The sequence below is a fragment of the Lycium barbarum genome, chromosome 9 (genome assembly GCF_019175385.1).
Source record: "Lycium barbarum isolate Lr01 chromosome 9, ASM1917538v2, whole genome shotgun sequence".
Classification (NCBI taxonomy): Eukaryota; Viridiplantae; Streptophyta; class Magnoliopsida; order Solanales; family Solanaceae; genus Lycium; species Lycium barbarum.
Window position 1 is genome coordinate 121,460,932 of NC_083345.1, and position 16,933 is coordinate 121,477,864.

General features: G+C 37.1%; 1 protein-coding gene and 2 long non-coding RNA genes across 3 annotated transcripts; all 3 read left to right on the top strand.

Moving 5' to 3' along the window:
* Positions 1-860: 860 nt before the first annotated feature.
* Positions 861-6,770, top strand: LOC132610454 (uncharacterized). The gene is made up of 3 exons (XR_009571159.1): positions 861-990; positions 6,489-6,606; positions 6,688-6,770. It is a non-coding gene; the product is annotated as an uncharacterized LOC132610454 (long non-coding RNA).
* A 90-nt stretch (positions 6,771-6,860) lies between these two features.
* Positions 6,861-7,870, top strand: LOC132608701 (uncharacterized). Its single transcript, XM_060322443.1, has 4 exons — positions 6,861-6,929; positions 7,000-7,173; positions 7,384-7,441; positions 7,521-7,870. The coding sequence occupies exons 1-4, from the start codon at positions 6,876-6,878 to the stop codon at positions 7,679-7,681; spliced, it is 447 nt and encodes a 148-aa protein (XP_060178426.1). The 5' UTR covers positions 6,861-6,875; the 3' UTR covers positions 7,682-7,870.
* Positions 7,871-9,004: 1,134 nt separating this feature from the next.
* On the top strand, positions 9,005-11,563 carry LOC132608702 (uncharacterized). Its single transcript, XR_009570484.1, has 3 exons — positions 9,005-9,375; positions 10,320-10,370; positions 11,164-11,563. It is a non-coding gene; the product is annotated as an uncharacterized LOC132608702 (long non-coding RNA).
* Positions 11,564-16,933: the final 5,370 nt, after the last annotated feature.

Sequence of the window (16,933 nt, forward strand, 5' to 3'; positions counted from 1 at the left end):
TAATATGGGAAGGAATTACCTTACATACATCAATGACATAAAGAGTTTAACTTATATACGCTAATAATGTAAAGAATTAAGAAACAACGAGAAGCTTTAGGTATATATGTCTTCATTATCACTTCAAATATGTATCTAACTTCTAATTTGGGAAGGATTTAACTTATATACATTGATTAAATAAATCAAGTTATATACATGAATAATATAAATTTTAACTCTATCAGTGTAGTTACTGCCTTACTTGAACCTATCATTTACATTATGAATGCATAGAATTAAGTTAAACACATTTGGAAAATATAGTAGCTAAGTTTTAAGATTACCCTTTTTGTTTTCTCAACTTTCTCCTATATGTCTTCGTAATTGTTGTGGTTATTTATCTAGCTTCTACTTTGGAAAGGATTTAACTTATATACACTGATAGCATAGATAATCCCCCGATCCACACCTAGTCCACTCTTCTCAAATTTACCAGTTAAAAAAAAACATAAATAATGTAATGAATTTTACTTTATTGTTGTATTCTGTTCTAGCAGGTAACCTGCCTTATTTTGCATGTTACTAATCACTTTTTTAATTGATTGTTATATGTAGTTAACCTGACATTTACTCTATCAAGAAACCAAATGCATTTGACAAATATAGAAGCTAAATTTTAGGATTTCCTTTTTTGTTACTCAACTTTCTACTATGTCCCAATTTATTTGCAACTATTTGCTAATCAGAGTTAGGTTGACCAACTTTAGGGGTCAAATATATTAGATTAATTTAGATTTTAAATATTAAAATTTAGCTCTTTGGATATACTGAAAAGTACTATAAGTTGCAATTTTTGTAGGGAAAGGGTAAAAGAAAATATTTTAAAATGTTCATCAAAATTCACTTAGTTTGAATCTTGGAAAGTGAAAAGTGCCAAATATTTACCACTTTTTGGCATCTGCTTGGTTGACAGGTGCCGCTGGATTTGGCTTTACACCGCCCGGGGAGGTAAAATATGTTTTTCTTATTGATCTTTGCTCTAAAGCATGCATCTTTTTTATTTTACAAGTGCACGAGTCTGCATATTTTGTGCTGTATATTGTTGTTTCTGCAACAGGCTCGAGTTTCGAATTTCTTTAATTATTTTTCTTTTGAAGGGATGAACTTGCCCTTTATGATAGTATGTCAGTATATAATATATATCATATTACTTCTATTGTAGTCTAATTATTATTTTTTCGACATATGACATTTATTCGGTGTTTCCGCAAGTTAATGTTATCCCCTTCTATGATCATCCCACTTTATTAGTTGATACATTTGGTCACAAAAACTTTAATAATCCGCCCTATTTTTTTTATTATTTTTAATTTTGAAGTAGCAGGTTATGCTAAAAAATTACTTGTGATTCCTATTTGTTACACTTAGTCCCTAGGGTAGAATAGTGAAATTATATGACATTTAAAGGACTAGGACGAAAAGTGTTAGAAATAGAAAAATAAGACTTCTTCTACTTAAAAGATAACCGAGTTCCCAAAGTAGAATCTCCATCAAATTTCTCTGAGTTCAGACCTATAAGCCTCAGTAACTACTCTAATAAAATCCTATCCAAGATCCTAGCAAACAGATTAAACCCTTTACTACCTAAGCTCATATCTGAGAACCAGAGTGGTTTTATTTCTGGGAGACTTTCTTTCTACAATTAAATCTTCTATCACCAAAGAAAACGCCATTATTATCTTATTTACTTTGATTCCACTAAACTAACTACTTTTTTGCTACAAACACAAATAAAATAATTGAACTTAGTGCTCTACTTGATTTTGGTTCAATTCCTACTAGATGCACGCCAATGGGACCCTCCAATAAGTCTATTGGAATTGGCTCTGTATCAATGGAATCTCATCATCCATAAATAACGAATTGATGTGGTATATTCATATCATAATATATGAATAGTAAGAACTAGTATTCTTATTGAGACTATAACTCATAGGGAAGAAAATCGATTTATGGATGGAATCAAATATGCAGTACTTACAAGTTACTATGGTTCCCGCACTCCATCCACCCTCGGTCGCCTCACAGCCAACAAGTCTTGGGGATTCTACGGCATCTTCTGCAAAGAGCGCCAGACACCTTTGAGTTCACGGGGTGAGGTGATGGGAGACTCATCACAGATAATGTGATGCTAACTCTGGAAATTATCCACCATATCTCAAAAAAAAAAAACAAGGGTGGTAATGTGGTTCTTAAGTTGGATATGTCTAAAGCCTATGACAGGTTGGCTTGGTCTTTCCTCTACAAAGTTTTGATAAAGTTTGGCTTTAACAACAATTGGATTAATCTGATTCACAGAAGCATTTTCAATGTTTGGTACTCCATTATTCTGAATGGCTCAAGGCATGGTTTTTTCAAGTCTTCACAAGGATTGAAACAAGGTGGTCCAATCTCCCCTTCCCTCTTTGTGATTGCTGCTGAAGTTCTCTCCAGGTCCCTTAACAGTCTCATTGCTAATTACAATTTCATTCCTTTCTCCATGAGTACTAGAGGGCCTCAAATTACACACCTGGCCTATGCTGATGATATTGTAATATTTAGCAGTGGGAACTCAAAATCTATCAAGCTGGTTATGAAACAAATCAAGAATTATGAAAGGGCATCTGGTCAACTAGTAAATGTTGAGAAAAGTTGTTTCCTCACAAGTCCTAAAACTTGTGCCTACAGGATCAATAAACTCAGAGACTACACAGGCTACATGAATAAAGAATTTCCATTTGTGTATTTAGGTTGTCCCATATACACTGGCCCTAACAAAATTTGTTACTTTGATAGTATGGTATCAAAGATCATCAAGAGGATAAATGGATGGCAAGGCAATATGTTGTCACATGGTGGAAGGTTGGTTCTTATTAAGAGTGTTATTCAAGCACTTCCTACCTACATTTTAAGTGCTATAGATCCTCCCAAAGGAACTTTTGAACTCATTGAACAACATGTTAACAATTTCTTCTGGGGTGCATCAAAAGGAAAAAATAAATACCACTGGAGTGCTTGGAAAAATATATGCTTCCCAAAAGATCAAGATGGTATTGGTATAAGGAGGATGCATGATATCTCTAACACTTTGGCAATAAAGGGATGGTGGAGATTTAGAACTATCAAATCTATTTGGGCTGATTTTTGAAAAGCAAAATATTGTATTAGAAAGCACCCTGTGGAAAAAAAAATGGGCTTATGGAAACTCACAAGCTTGGAAGAACCTTTTGCTAGCAAGAGATAAGGCAAAGAAGTGCATTAGTTGGAAAATTAACAAGGGACAGTGCAATTTTTGGTGGGATAATTGACTTGGCTCTAGCCCTTTGGCTCATTTCTGCTCTGAATATAGGATTGGTGGTGGAAGTAAGGTCATGGTCAAACATTTCTTGATTAATCATAGATGGAACATGACTAAATTGTACAATACCTTACCTGGTGATATTGCATTGCATATTAGCACCATCGACACTGGTCAAGAAGACAGCATGGATTATGCAATATGGAGTGAAACAGAAAATGGAAAGTTCTCTAACACCTCAGCTTGGCACCTTACTAGAAGTCATAGACCAAAAATGCCCTTTTTTGATAAGCTATGGCATAGTTCTATTCCCTTCAAAATCTCTTTCCTCTCTTGGAGACTGATTCACAAAAAGCTCCCTTTTAATGAAGCAGTTGCTAAATTTAGAAGACAAGGCTCTCCAACATGTCTATGCTGCACAGTTCCTAACAATGACACTATACAACATGTTTTTGTTAAGGGACAAACAGCTCAACATATTTGGAATATTATTGGAGCACCTCTAGGACTCAATCATCAGCATATCCCTATCAATGGCCTGCTTGAATACTGGAGGAAGGAAAAATCCATAAACAAAGTGCACAAACTTATTTTTCAGACTGCCCCCATAATGATTTGTTGGGAACTATGGAAAAACTGGAGCTCGTGTAGATTTGGAGATCAGCAGAAGTTTTCAATCTACAGATTAGAAAACCAGGTCATATGGAATATCAAAGCTGTCCTCAATGTGACTTTTCCTAGCATAAACAAAGAGGGAAGTTGGATAAATATTTGTGACACTATTGAGAAACTCAGGCCTGTTATGAATTGCACTACAATTTGCTGGGAAAAACCAACTCTAGGTAAAATGAAACTCAACATTGATGGGAGTTTTTGCAAGGGAACTAGAAGAGCTGGTATTGGAGGAATTATCAGGAATGAAGAAGGAGATCTTATTATGGCATTTTCTATTCCAATAGAATGTGTTAGCAACAACCATGCTGAAGCCACTGCTGTTGAATATGGTGCTATTTGGTGCAAACAGAATGGCATTAAAATATTCAAATTGAACTTGATTCACAAATCATTGCCAATATGCTCATCAACTAGGGAACAGACAACTTAAAGGTCAAGCAAGTCATCACCAAGATCCTCAAGAATCTAGAGGGCATCTTAGTACAAATCTCTTATTGCTTCAGGGAAGCTAACACTGTTGCTGACTATTTGGCTAAGCTGGCCTCATCAAGTAGAACCAGGACCTTATACCATTCTCATGACAGCCTACTTGGAGAAGCAAAGGGACTGTTTCAACTAGATAAGTGGCAGCTTCCAATCTTTAGAAGAAGATTTAAGAAATGCAATTTTTTTGTAAGCTAATATGTTTTGTTCTATATTATGGAAAGAGACTTGTATAGGCTCACTCTTTCCTTTTAAGATTGGTTATCAATCTTCTTTTGTAGATTAGAGGCAAGGTTCCATGTCCCCCTCTAATCATTGTAAGCTTCTTACATAAATTAACATGGTAGGGGTCAAGCCAAATCCCCCTACATCTTAGGCCCACAACCTAATGGTGATGGCTTAATATATATGTGTATATATATATAAAAAAAAAAAAAAAAAAAAAAAAAAAAAAAGATAACCGAGTTCAAAAGTTAGCATGGTCAGATTTTCAATTCTAGTCAATGGATGTCCTGAGAGTTTCTTCTCCTCCTCAAAAGGATTAAGACAAGGAGATCCTCTATCACCGTTTCTCTTCATTTTGGTGATGGAACGATTTAATGAGATGATAAGGTTGGCAAGTATTCAAGGGTGGTTGAAAGGATATAGATTAACAAGCAGATATGGGACAGAGTTGGAAAGCACAAACCTTCTTTATGCTGATGAAACACTTGATCTCAAATATGGTTTATCAAGTTGATACTTATTTCTCAAATTGGATGCTCTCCTAACCTATGTGATGTCACTCTTTGTAAAAATTGAAAAAGGCTGGACAAGCTAAGGAGAGAGTTTCATAGGCAGGGAAATAAAATTAACAAGGGTACAACCTTGTCAAATGGAATTCAGTTACTAAAAGCAAAAGGAATGGAGCGTTAGGAATCAGAAATTTAAAATTGCAAAAATGGTTATGGAGGTTCAATGTAAGTATGAGCAAAGGTTGGGAAGGGGAATAAAATTTTGTTTTGGAAGGATAAATGGGTTGAAACTGGGGCTTTGGAGGAGTTGTTTCCTGACCTGTTTAATATTGCAACAGGACCTAATGTACTCCTCAATACAGTATGGACAAACACTGGTTGGGAAATAACTTTTAGATCATTGAATGACTGGGAACTACAAAGAGTAGAGGAGCTTTTCAGTGTTTTGAAATCCTTTAGAGGATTAAATTTGGAAGAAGACAGACTCATGGAAAAAAAGTAGCCAGGGAATCTTCACTTTTAACAATGCTTACAAAACTCTTAAGGGGTTGACAGAACCAACTGGTCTTGGAAGACTATAAGTAGTTCTAATGCTCCTTACAAAGTGATATGTTTGTCATGGTTAGTAGCTCGAAGGCTTGCTCAACACATGAAAGTTTGCAAAGAAGGGGCATGCAAATAGTTTCCAGGTGCTTTTTATGTCAGGAAGAAGCTGAGACTTACAGTCATCTATTTTTACACTGCAAATGGACCCAACAGTTGTGGCAGCTGTTTCTCTTCAATGCTGAATTGTGATGGACCATGCCAGAGTCCACAGCTGATCTGTTAGCATGCTGGATTAGAAGAGGGGGAACTAAGAAGCAGAAGAAGTGGTGGAGAAAAATCCGAGGGTGTAATTTTTTATTTTTTATTTTCAGTATCCCAGGGTGCATTTGGTGGACTATTTTGAGGGAAAGGAACTGTAGGTGTTTTCTGGACATTGGCAATCCTATCCAGAAAGTTAAGATGTCTTGTATTTTGTCCTTAAATTTTTTGTGTAAAGAACAGTTTGTAGAAGAGTCTGAAGCTATACTAGACCTCTTAGGATCCTTGTAAGTGTTGTATAGGTAAGATTCTTTTATTTTGCTTTAAATATGGTTGGCCAGCACATCTTTAGTGCTGATGACTACATTGTTACCTTTATTAAAAAAAAAAAAAAACTATTTCCTGTGAATGGGGGTTTTCTTTTCCTGGAGACTGTTAGAATAACACGATTCGTCTTGTTATATGAACTACAGAATAAACAAATACCCGGAGGTGGATCTATACTTGGGATCAAGCCAAGTAAAAAGCTTCTTATATTGGATGTAAATGGTATTTTAGCTAAAATAGAACGGTCAGATAATGAAGTCACAGGTAATTAAAACATTCTCTTTTTAATGTTTTAGAACTTAACATAAAATATCAGCATCTAATTGATCTTCTTCTTTGTACCAGCTCTTAAAAGACACGGTTGCAGTGAATTTTTGGAGTTTTGCTTTGAGAAATTTGAAGTCGCTATTTGGACTTCTAGGAAGAGGTAACCTTCGAGCTTCTATTCTGCAAGTTTATCAACTCCAGATGGCTAAAGCTTTTCAGTTTATACTTAGAAGTTGTAATTTTGCAGGGAAAATTTTGAGAAGGCAATGAAGTGCCTAGAAATTGATACTGAGATAACAAACAAATTTCTGTTTATTTGGGTAAGTGAATTTCTTTACAACATATGTTTGGTTTCTGAAGATCCTCATATTTCAAACGACTGTCTTGTAGTGTCAAGATGAGTGTACAAAAATAGGAGACACGTTTGGAAAAGACAAGTTTGGATTTACAGTCAAGCCTGCATTTTTCAAGGAATTGAAAAAAGTGTGGAGCATCCACACTAAGTATGACGTATCCAACACTTTGTTGGTCGACGACTCCCCTTATAAGGCATTCCTCAATCCAGTAAGTTTAAGGGCTTGAGTTATTCGTTCACATATGCTTTTGGTGATTCTGCAATGATATTTCGTGTTAGGCATCTTGATTTGGCTCTTATGTGGAGGTTCGGAAAGGAAAATGGGTGGGGTTTGCTGATGTCTTATGTTGATTTGTTACATTGATCTATGTTATTACTCTTTACATATTGTTTCTTGTTTGTGCCGTTGTCTACTATAGGCACATACTGCGATATTTCCTCATTCATACCAAGGAAACTGGAGCGATACTTGTCTAGGTAAGAAACTCAATTATTGTCTTAATACTTCAGCAGTTTGTATTCGAATTTATTACATATCATGAGGAATGGTTGACAGATTCAGGAGATAGCATAAGAGTTTATTTGGAAAAATTGGTGGAAGCTGATCATGTGCAAGAATTTGTAAGACAAAATCCATTTGCTGGTGGTCAAGAGGCTATCAAAGAAAATTCTGAAGAGTGGGACTACTATCGCAAAATTACAGAAAGCCAATGTTGAAATGTACGACTGGGTCTAATCATTCAGTAAACAATAACTTGACGAAATGTTGATAATAGTTGTAATTTAGTTTTGACAGCCTTCAGTAACTTAGTAATTTATTTCTCCACATGGAAATACGGGAGTAATTTTCCGACTTATGACCTGATCAATTTATGCCAGGATCAATTAGTAACTTAGTTTACACAGTCGTCAGTAACTTTATTGCTGCCTATAAATTACTATAATATTTATCAAATAATTGTGTCTGCATCCTTAAATCGTTGGGGTGTTTTGTGGTCCCCATGGCCATCTTCTTGTCTTTTAGAGCTTCTTTAGGGTTTTATCAAAGAGTTTAGGTTTTAAGTGTTCTAGAATATTAGTATGCTTAGGTTACTTTTTAAGATAATCATAAATGAGTTTAGGTTTTATGTGTTATTGTAAAAGAATTTTGATACAATTAGGCACCCGGTGTTTACACTAAACCAATATGACTTACTGTATATATAAGTTATTTAATGGAGTGAATGTATACATTATACAATCATAGTTAAATGATGTTATTGTATATTCATACACATGGCATGCATCCATTGATTTGGGATAAACACTCGGTGCGGATAAGTTTTTACCATATAAGTTTTATATTTAATTGTCATAGAATATTGATTTAATTAGGTTATTTTAAGATAATTATTAGTAGTTACTTTTTGTGATTGATAACATGATAAAAATAGTACTCCAGTAACTAATACTCCCTCCTTCCCAATTTATGCGAAGGCGTTTTATGGACTCCGAGTTTGAAAATGAAATGAAATTTTTTAAATTCGTGCTCCAAAATAAGCCAAAGACAATGTGTAAGCGGGTTCCTATTCCAAATATCCTCCATCTTAGCCACAAGGGCGGCTTCCTCGGTTTGATCCAATTCCATCTGGATAGCCCTAGTGCAGTTGACTCAGTGTTATATCCCGTATTTTTGAACGTCAGATTATTTGCTGAGGTGGGGCCCACACATCGAGATTTTTTTAGGACATCTGAAAAGTCATATGAATCACATATGTGAAGTTAAACACAACTCAAGAAGGACCCTTGGGCCAAATCAAAGTGGAAGTCCTCCAAACGAATATTTTTAAGAAAACGTTTTCGGGTGATCTGACTTCTAGGGGCAAAAACGGTATTATAAGTTTGGAATTTGGAAAATACCAAGAAATATAAGTTGTAGATAATTGAATTAGCTTTCCAACCATAGGTCGTTGGTCCCCAGGTGACATCGGTACAAGGAGATATGGACGTTTTAAGGTCGAAAGGTCAGTGGGCTAGACCCAACTCGGGATCAACCGAGTTGGCCCAAAAAAATAAAAAACGAATTAAGGCCCAAAGGAGAGGGGTGGCCGGCCATCTTATGGCCCAAGCCCACAAAATTAATAAATTTCCCATGTGATAATTAATATAAAGGATCATTAAATTGTCTTGAAACATTTAGAAGTTTCAAGACAATTGAGAAAGAGAGAAACAAGAGAAAGAAGAGCAAGAATAAGAAGGCCATTTTCGGCCAAGCTCTAGACCAAAAAAAAAAAAAAAAAAATTTTTTTTTTCAAAAATCATTTTCTACCAATTAAAGGGTCCTTTACAACTTGGTGTAATTATTTTGGAAGGAAGAACACTTGTTTCTTCAAGTTGACAACTTGGTCAAGTGAAGAAGATTGTAGAAAAAGGTAAGAATTAATCCCTTTTTATTATGTTATGAAGGTTGGTTTATGTTGTAGTATGTAGAAATGAGTAGAATTTATGGAAATATGGAAGTTTACAAAGTGGGTGTGCATATATGTAAGTGGACATATATGTATATTGTTGTATAAATAATATGAGTTGAATTTTATGTTGTATTCTAGTTGTGGTTATGGTGAAATTTATATTGGAAATGGAAGAAAATGGTTCAAGTTGGCATGGAAAATTATTGGGAATAGTTATAGGAAATTATATGATTTTAATGAAGTTTTTATGTAATTATAGAAGTGGAGTTTTAAATGTGAATTATTATGTTAGTTGGTGAATTTGGAAGGATAATAGTCCATATTGGCATGAAAGATTGGTTGTTAAGTGGTTATGAGAAGTTTTGTGATTTTATGGTAGATTTATGTAATTATGAAAATGAAATTATTAAGGTGCAAATTATGATTATGGTTGATGAAATTGGAAGATGGAAATATGTTATGAATATGTAGATTGAAGATTTGAAGTTTTGGATGGATTATGGTTTTGGTGGAAAGTTTGTATATTTTGTATATCTTGTGAATATTTGGTAGAAACGATATGATATGCTTCCGAATTATATTGTAATGATCTTGATTAGTAATGAATGTAAAAACATTGAGATTGGTTTGGAAATGTGAAGTTGGAATGAAAGCTATTGCATTATGTTGGAAAGAAGACTAGTTGTGTTATATTGTGTTTTGTAGTCATGGTTGTTGTAATTGTGTTGATAGTTTGGCCGGGTTGAATTCCCGGATTGTTGTTGATAAAAAATTGGCTAAGTTGAATTTTGGGGATGGTGTATTTATAGGGGAGATGCTGCCCAAATTTTTGTAGACAAGTATTGGTTAAGATTGAAATCTTAAAGCTTTACAATTAACATTTGGTAATTGTGACCAAATTGTAGATTTTGGCGAACTTGAAACTTGATTTTGGAGACGTGTATGAATCGGAAAAGGTATGTAAGGATTCACCCTTCCTTCTATGGCATGTCTTAAACGTAATAAGTTGGATACGAGCCTCAGGGACAACTCTATTCTCCGAAATCCGCACCCAAAGTTTCCCCTTTTTCATTCAGTAGAATTGAATTAAATATTGTATGAAATGTTGAAAAATTGCCTAAACATCTAGAACTTGCACAAATAGGACCCGACTACCTTAAAACTCTCACAAGTGACGTCATGAAATGTAACGTATGTAAATCGTGTACGCCACCTCATTTGACCCGAGGTGGGCCCGTTATTCCCGGATTTTCTTAATTGTTGCGTTTATCGAACGATAAGTATATGTACATGTATATGGGGAAGATTGGGAAAGAGAAGGTGCTATAGACGCATAGCCACCTGATCAGTTGGAGTATGGTACATGATATCGTCCCGGACGCGGGATGCCCGGACGCGGGATATATGGTTAAATGGATCGGAGCCGACGCCTCGGCAATATGATATGTTCTATGTTATATATATATGAAAAGAAATGTTGTCCAAGAAAGCAAAATATTATATGTATATGGATCGGGCTGCACGTGCCGCAGCAATACGTTATAGTATATGCACATATGGATCGAGCTGCACGTTCCGCAACGCTAAGCATGCATGGTATCCGCCAACGTGCACTTATATGTACAGGTTGTGTTTCTACTTCATGACATGCGCTATATCTCTTTTATGTTATTATTCATGCCTTACATACTCGGTACATTACTCGTACTGACGTCCCTTCTTGTGGACGCTGCGTTTCATGCCGCGCAGGTCAACAGGTAGACAGATTTGACTCTTAGAAGCTCCATCAGCAGTACTGTGGCAGCGCTCCAGTTGTTCCGGAGCCTCAGTTTCTTGGTACTACTTTTGTGTACATATTCGGGCACGGTAGAACCGGTCCTTCTTGTATATGTATATGTACTTTGTTTAGAGGCTCGTAGACAGATATGTACAGTCAGATGTTTTGTACTTTTGTGGTCCTCGTCGTTGTATAATGTGCTAGCAAAGTTTATAAGTCCATGTCTACAATTATGCCATTAATGTTAGCGTTAAGCAACAGAAAAAAAAAAGATACGGTATAGTCTATACGGCCCACCTAGTAGTAAAAGTACGATACGAGATAAGGGGTGCTCGGTACAAGTATCGGGTACCCGTCGCGGCCCCTAGTTGGGTCGTGACACTCAGATTCCGTGGAAATGTGGCAAGAGGATTCACACAAATCAAACGAATAGACTATGGCGAGACCCTTTCAATAGACGCAAAGGTCCATTCTATTAGAATCTTACTTTCCTTGGCTACACAGATATCGTGGCCAATAAGCGATCTAATTTAGCATAATAGGGAATTTTAAAGTTAAATTGTTACTAAATATAGAAAGGTATCATTCTTTTTTAGACTGACTAAAAATGAAAGAGTGTCACATAAATTGGGACAGAGGGACAAAGGGTACTGTATACAAATTTATGTATTCCTATCACGACCCGACCAGAGGGCCATGACGGGTATCCGGAGCTACCCTACCGAGCACCACCTAACTCACTTGTCATCACATTCAATCTGAACATACACCGTTCTCATCATAAAACCCATTACGAGACAACCTTCATTTACTTCCCAAACATATAGGCCCACAAGGATACAAAATGATGCAGAATATGCACTAATAAGATCATAAGACATCTACTACCCACACACATGTATCTACGAGCCTCTACTAGAATACTAGAATCATAAGGACGGTGTTATATCCCGTATTTTCGTACGATGAATTATTCATAAGCTGAGGTGGGGTCCACATGTCGAGATTTTTTTTTTAGAACATATGACCAGTTATATGAATAATATATGCGAAGTTAAACACAACCCAAGAAGGACCCTTGAGCCAAATCAAAGTGAAAGCCCTCCAAAATAATATTTTTAAGATACGTTTTCGGGTGATTTGATTTCGGGAGGTCATAACCTTATCGTCCTTTGGGAATTTGGGAAAACTCCCAGAATGAAAGTTGTAGATAATTGAAATATCTTTCCAACCATAGGTCGTGGGTCTTCATGTGACATCGGGATAAGGAGATATGGACACTTTAAGGCAGAAAGGTCAAGCTGGGCAATGAATTCGGCCCAACCCGATTCCAAGTCGGGTTAGCCCATTTTCTTTGCCATTTAATGAAAAAATTCGGCCTTCTCTTTCATTTTCAGACCTCAAAAAAACCCAGAAATTTCAGAGGTAGAGAGAGAGAGGAGAGATAGAGAAAGAAACCAAAATTTGACCACAATCTAAGCCCCGAATCGCGAAGCTCCTGAAGAGAAAAGTGTTGTACGTCGCGTTGCCTTCAATTTGAGCTAAAAATCAGCCAAGAAAGAGAGGGTGGAAGTGGTTGCTGCATAATTAAGGTAAGATTAAGGTCCATTTTTCATTGTTAACAAGTTTATTTAGAGTTTTAACGGATTAGAACGGAGAAAATAGCATTATAAACTCGTTTGTTGTTTTGTTGGGATTTATGGATTAAGGGGCTGTTTTAGGTGGATTAAATAGATGAAATTAGCTGAGTTATGATGTATAATAATTGTTGACATTGTTGTTGAAGTTGTTGATAAGTTGTTGTTCTTGAATTTGGGAGAATAAAGCGTATAAAGATATTGTATACAAAGCGTATACCGGGCTGTTTTGTGCCGATATTTGGGGCTGTTTTATGTAATTTTCGTGACTATTTATTGACAATATTTTGGGGCTGTTTTATATAATTTTCGTGGCTGTTTTATGACAAAATTTTGGGGCTGTTTTATGTAATTTTTGTGGCTGTTTTGTGACTATATTTTGGAGCTGTTTGGTATAATATTTGTGGCTGTTTTGCGATGATATTTTGGGGACTGTTTTATGGTCGTTATGGACTGTTTTGTAGGCTGGAATATCGGGGGATTGACTGTAGTTGTTGTTGTTATATTATGGATATACGGAAATAAAGAAGTGTATACAAGCATTGGCATCCGAATGTATATTGGGCTGTTTTGGGAGTAATTTAAGAATGGATTTAAGTCTAGTTTGATATGAAATTGTTGGTATTGTTGTTGTTGGTATTTTGATTGATGTTTGGCTAAGTTGGAATTTCGAGGATTGTTAAGTTTACAGGGGAAATGCTGCCCAATTTTCTCTAGAATTTACGACGCGTCCTTATAATCTATTAACTAATGTTAATATAAATTCTCCCGTTAAGGTAACGACGTGACATTGGAGGAGAGCAAGCGAACGATAACATAGCTAAACGACAAAGGTATGTGAGGCTAGTCCTTTCTTTCAAATGGCATGAATCCTATAGCATAAGTTCTTTTCCTCTTCATGAGTTCCTATTTTCCGGAAAGCTAGAAGCCTAAGTCCATAAATGTCTATATAAGATAAGAGATATGATATGATGATGCCATATTGATAATGATGCTATTTATTGCTTACACTCACCTTATGTACTAATTCCTTCAAGGTGAGGCAGAATGTCAATAATTGCTCCATAATGAAATCGGGGGATCACGACCTTACGTCACCCCGATAGAGTATAGTTGATCTTGAGTCTTATGCATGTACTATGATAAGCATATTATTACAAGTATTTTTTTATGAGCATGTCATGATCATATTACACCGCGCCTAGTTGGCCGGGCAGTCACCGCCAAGGCGGGCAGCTATACGGATACACCATGACCTTTTGGCATGGGCAGACACCACTAGTGGGCGGCATGAGATGGTACCCCGGACGCGGGAGGCCTGGACGCGGGCTAATGTTATTGATTATTACACCGTTCCGATATGGACGGGCAGCTTGCATATTATGCATATATGAGATTATGATGAGTATGAGTAAGACAGCATGCATTACTTCTTTTATGATTGTCATTCAGATTCAGATGTTTCATATTGATGTTCACATTATATTATCACTGTCTTTCTTCATTGTTTATGCCTCTCATACTCAGTACAATGTTCGTACTGACGTCCGTTTTCTTTGGACGCTGTGTTCATGCCCACAGGTAGACAGGAAGGTGAGCTTGGTCCAGACCCTTAGTAGCTGTCAACTGATCGAGAGCACTCCATTGTCCGGAGGAGCTTATGGTTCTTCTTTTGGTATATATGCATATTTTGGGCATGACGGAGTCTTGTTCCGTCTATATGTTTAGTATGTCAGTAGAGGCTCGTAGATACGCAGTGTGGGTCAGATGGTCTCGCAAGATGTTATTATTATGTATATGTTATTTTGATGGCCGAGAGGCAAATGTATATAAGTATTTATGTTTTTATATAAAATATGATTTTCCTACAATTCGTGTATAAAATTGGTAAAAAGGCATTAAATGAGTAAGATGAGTATTAGAACGAGTGGTGCTCGGTGGCTAGTCCCGGGTACCCGTCACGGCCCCTAGCTGGGTCGTGACAGACGGGACAGGACCCCACCATGCCCCAAATATGTACACAAAAAATATACCAACAAGCGGCAACTCCGGAGAAGTGGAGTGCTCTTATAAGACTGTTGATGGAGCTCCTAGGTATTTGGTCTGTCTCTCTGTCTACCTGCGGGCATTAACGCAGCTGTCACACCCCTATCAGGAGTATGACGGGCTCCGACTCGTAGGCCGGGAACCACCTGACTTATCCGTTACTTTGAACATTATAAACCATAACTCAAAGAACACCTGTACGCAGAAAAGGCCCAACATAGGAATATCCGATCATTCAGCACATATGTACATATGTGGGCTGACAAGGTCGCCACAACACAGCGTATATCATAAAGCCGGCAAGGCTAACAGTAAAGTATCAAGAGCTCAAAATAAGGCCGACAAGGCCACCAATATATTATACCGTAATATGAACCGGTGGAGCTACGAAACATCTAACTATACATACACGTCTAGGAGCCTCTACATAGAATACAAATGATCATAAGTACAATACCAAATAGACTGCAGCTCCGAAGAAAGTGGAGTGCTCATGAGAATCCGCTGATAAAAGACCTACGGGTCTGATCCGTCTCCCTGCCTACCTGCGGGCATGAGCGCAACCTCCACAAGAAGGGACGTCAGTACGAATAATGTACTGAGTATGTAAGGCATGAAAAACAACATAATATAGATATGAAAGGTAACATGGAATATGAGAGATAACCTGTACATCTGGATGCCTCATAAGGCAGATGTCATGCATGCTTAGCCTTAAAAAAACATTTTATACATATACATAGTACCATGCCTGGCCATTAAGGCTCGGTGTCATATATATAGTATCATGCCCGGCCATTAAGGCTCGGTGTCATATATATAGTATCATGCCCGACCATTAAGGCTCGGTGTCATATATATAGTATCATGCCTGACCACTCGTCTGAGGGTAATATGGAGTGGCAACCCTGTGATGCACGCCATATTTTTCAAGAAGGTCAGCAAATGGTTTGTTGTAAAAATGAGAACCACCATCACTAATAATAGCTCTAGGAGTGCCAAATCTAGTAAAGATGTTCTTTTTTAGAAAGACATTGACTCTCCTACCATCATTGTTAGGCAAGGCCACCATCTCCACCCACTTGGAGACATAATCCACCGCAACAAAAATATATTTCAGGTCATATGAGCTCACAAAGGGCCCCATAAAATCAATGCCCCACACATCAAAGAGCTCCACCTCAAGCACAAAATTCATCGGTGTTTCATGCTTCCGACCTATTGTGCCCTGGCGTTGGCATTTATCACAAGAACGTGCCAACATATTTTCATCACGATAGATAGCTGGCCAATATTAGCCACACTCTAGCACCTTGGCTGCAGTTCTATTTCCACTATGATGCCCACCAACCGGAGAATCATGAAAAGCCTTCAAAATATCCATCACCTCAGATTCAGCCACATATCTTCTAATCATATTGTCTGCACAAGTCCTGAATAAGTAAGGCTCATCCCAATAATACTGTCGGCAATCTCTCAAGAATTTCTTCTTTTGATATGCCTTCAAATCTTCAGGAACGATGCCAGTTACCAAATAATTGGCAATATCGGCATACCATGATGCCACATCATTGGAGATTGCCAAGACTCTTTCATCTGGGAAAGTGTCATCAATATCCAACACATCATTCGGTCTCCCTGGTGCTTCAAGTCTGGAGATGTGGTCAGCTACTTGATTTTCTGACCCTTTTCGGTCTTTGACTTCGAAGTCAAATTCTTGTAGCAACAACACCCATCTTATCAACCGAGGCTTAGCATCCTTTTTAGCCATTAAGTACCTCAGGGCAGCATGGTCAGTGTGAACCACTACCTTGGTACCCAATAAATAAGCCCGGAACTTTTCAAAGGCATAAACAATAGCAAGTAGTTCCTGCTCAGTTACGGTATAGTTCAGTTGAGCTCCATTTAGCGTTGTGCTGGCATAATAAATTGGGTGCAATATTTTGTTGAGCCGCTGATCTAGCACAGCGCCAATTGCAAGACCACTGGCATCACACATTAATTCAAAGGGCAACGACCAATCCGGGGACACAACAATAGGGGCTGAGGTTAATTTTAA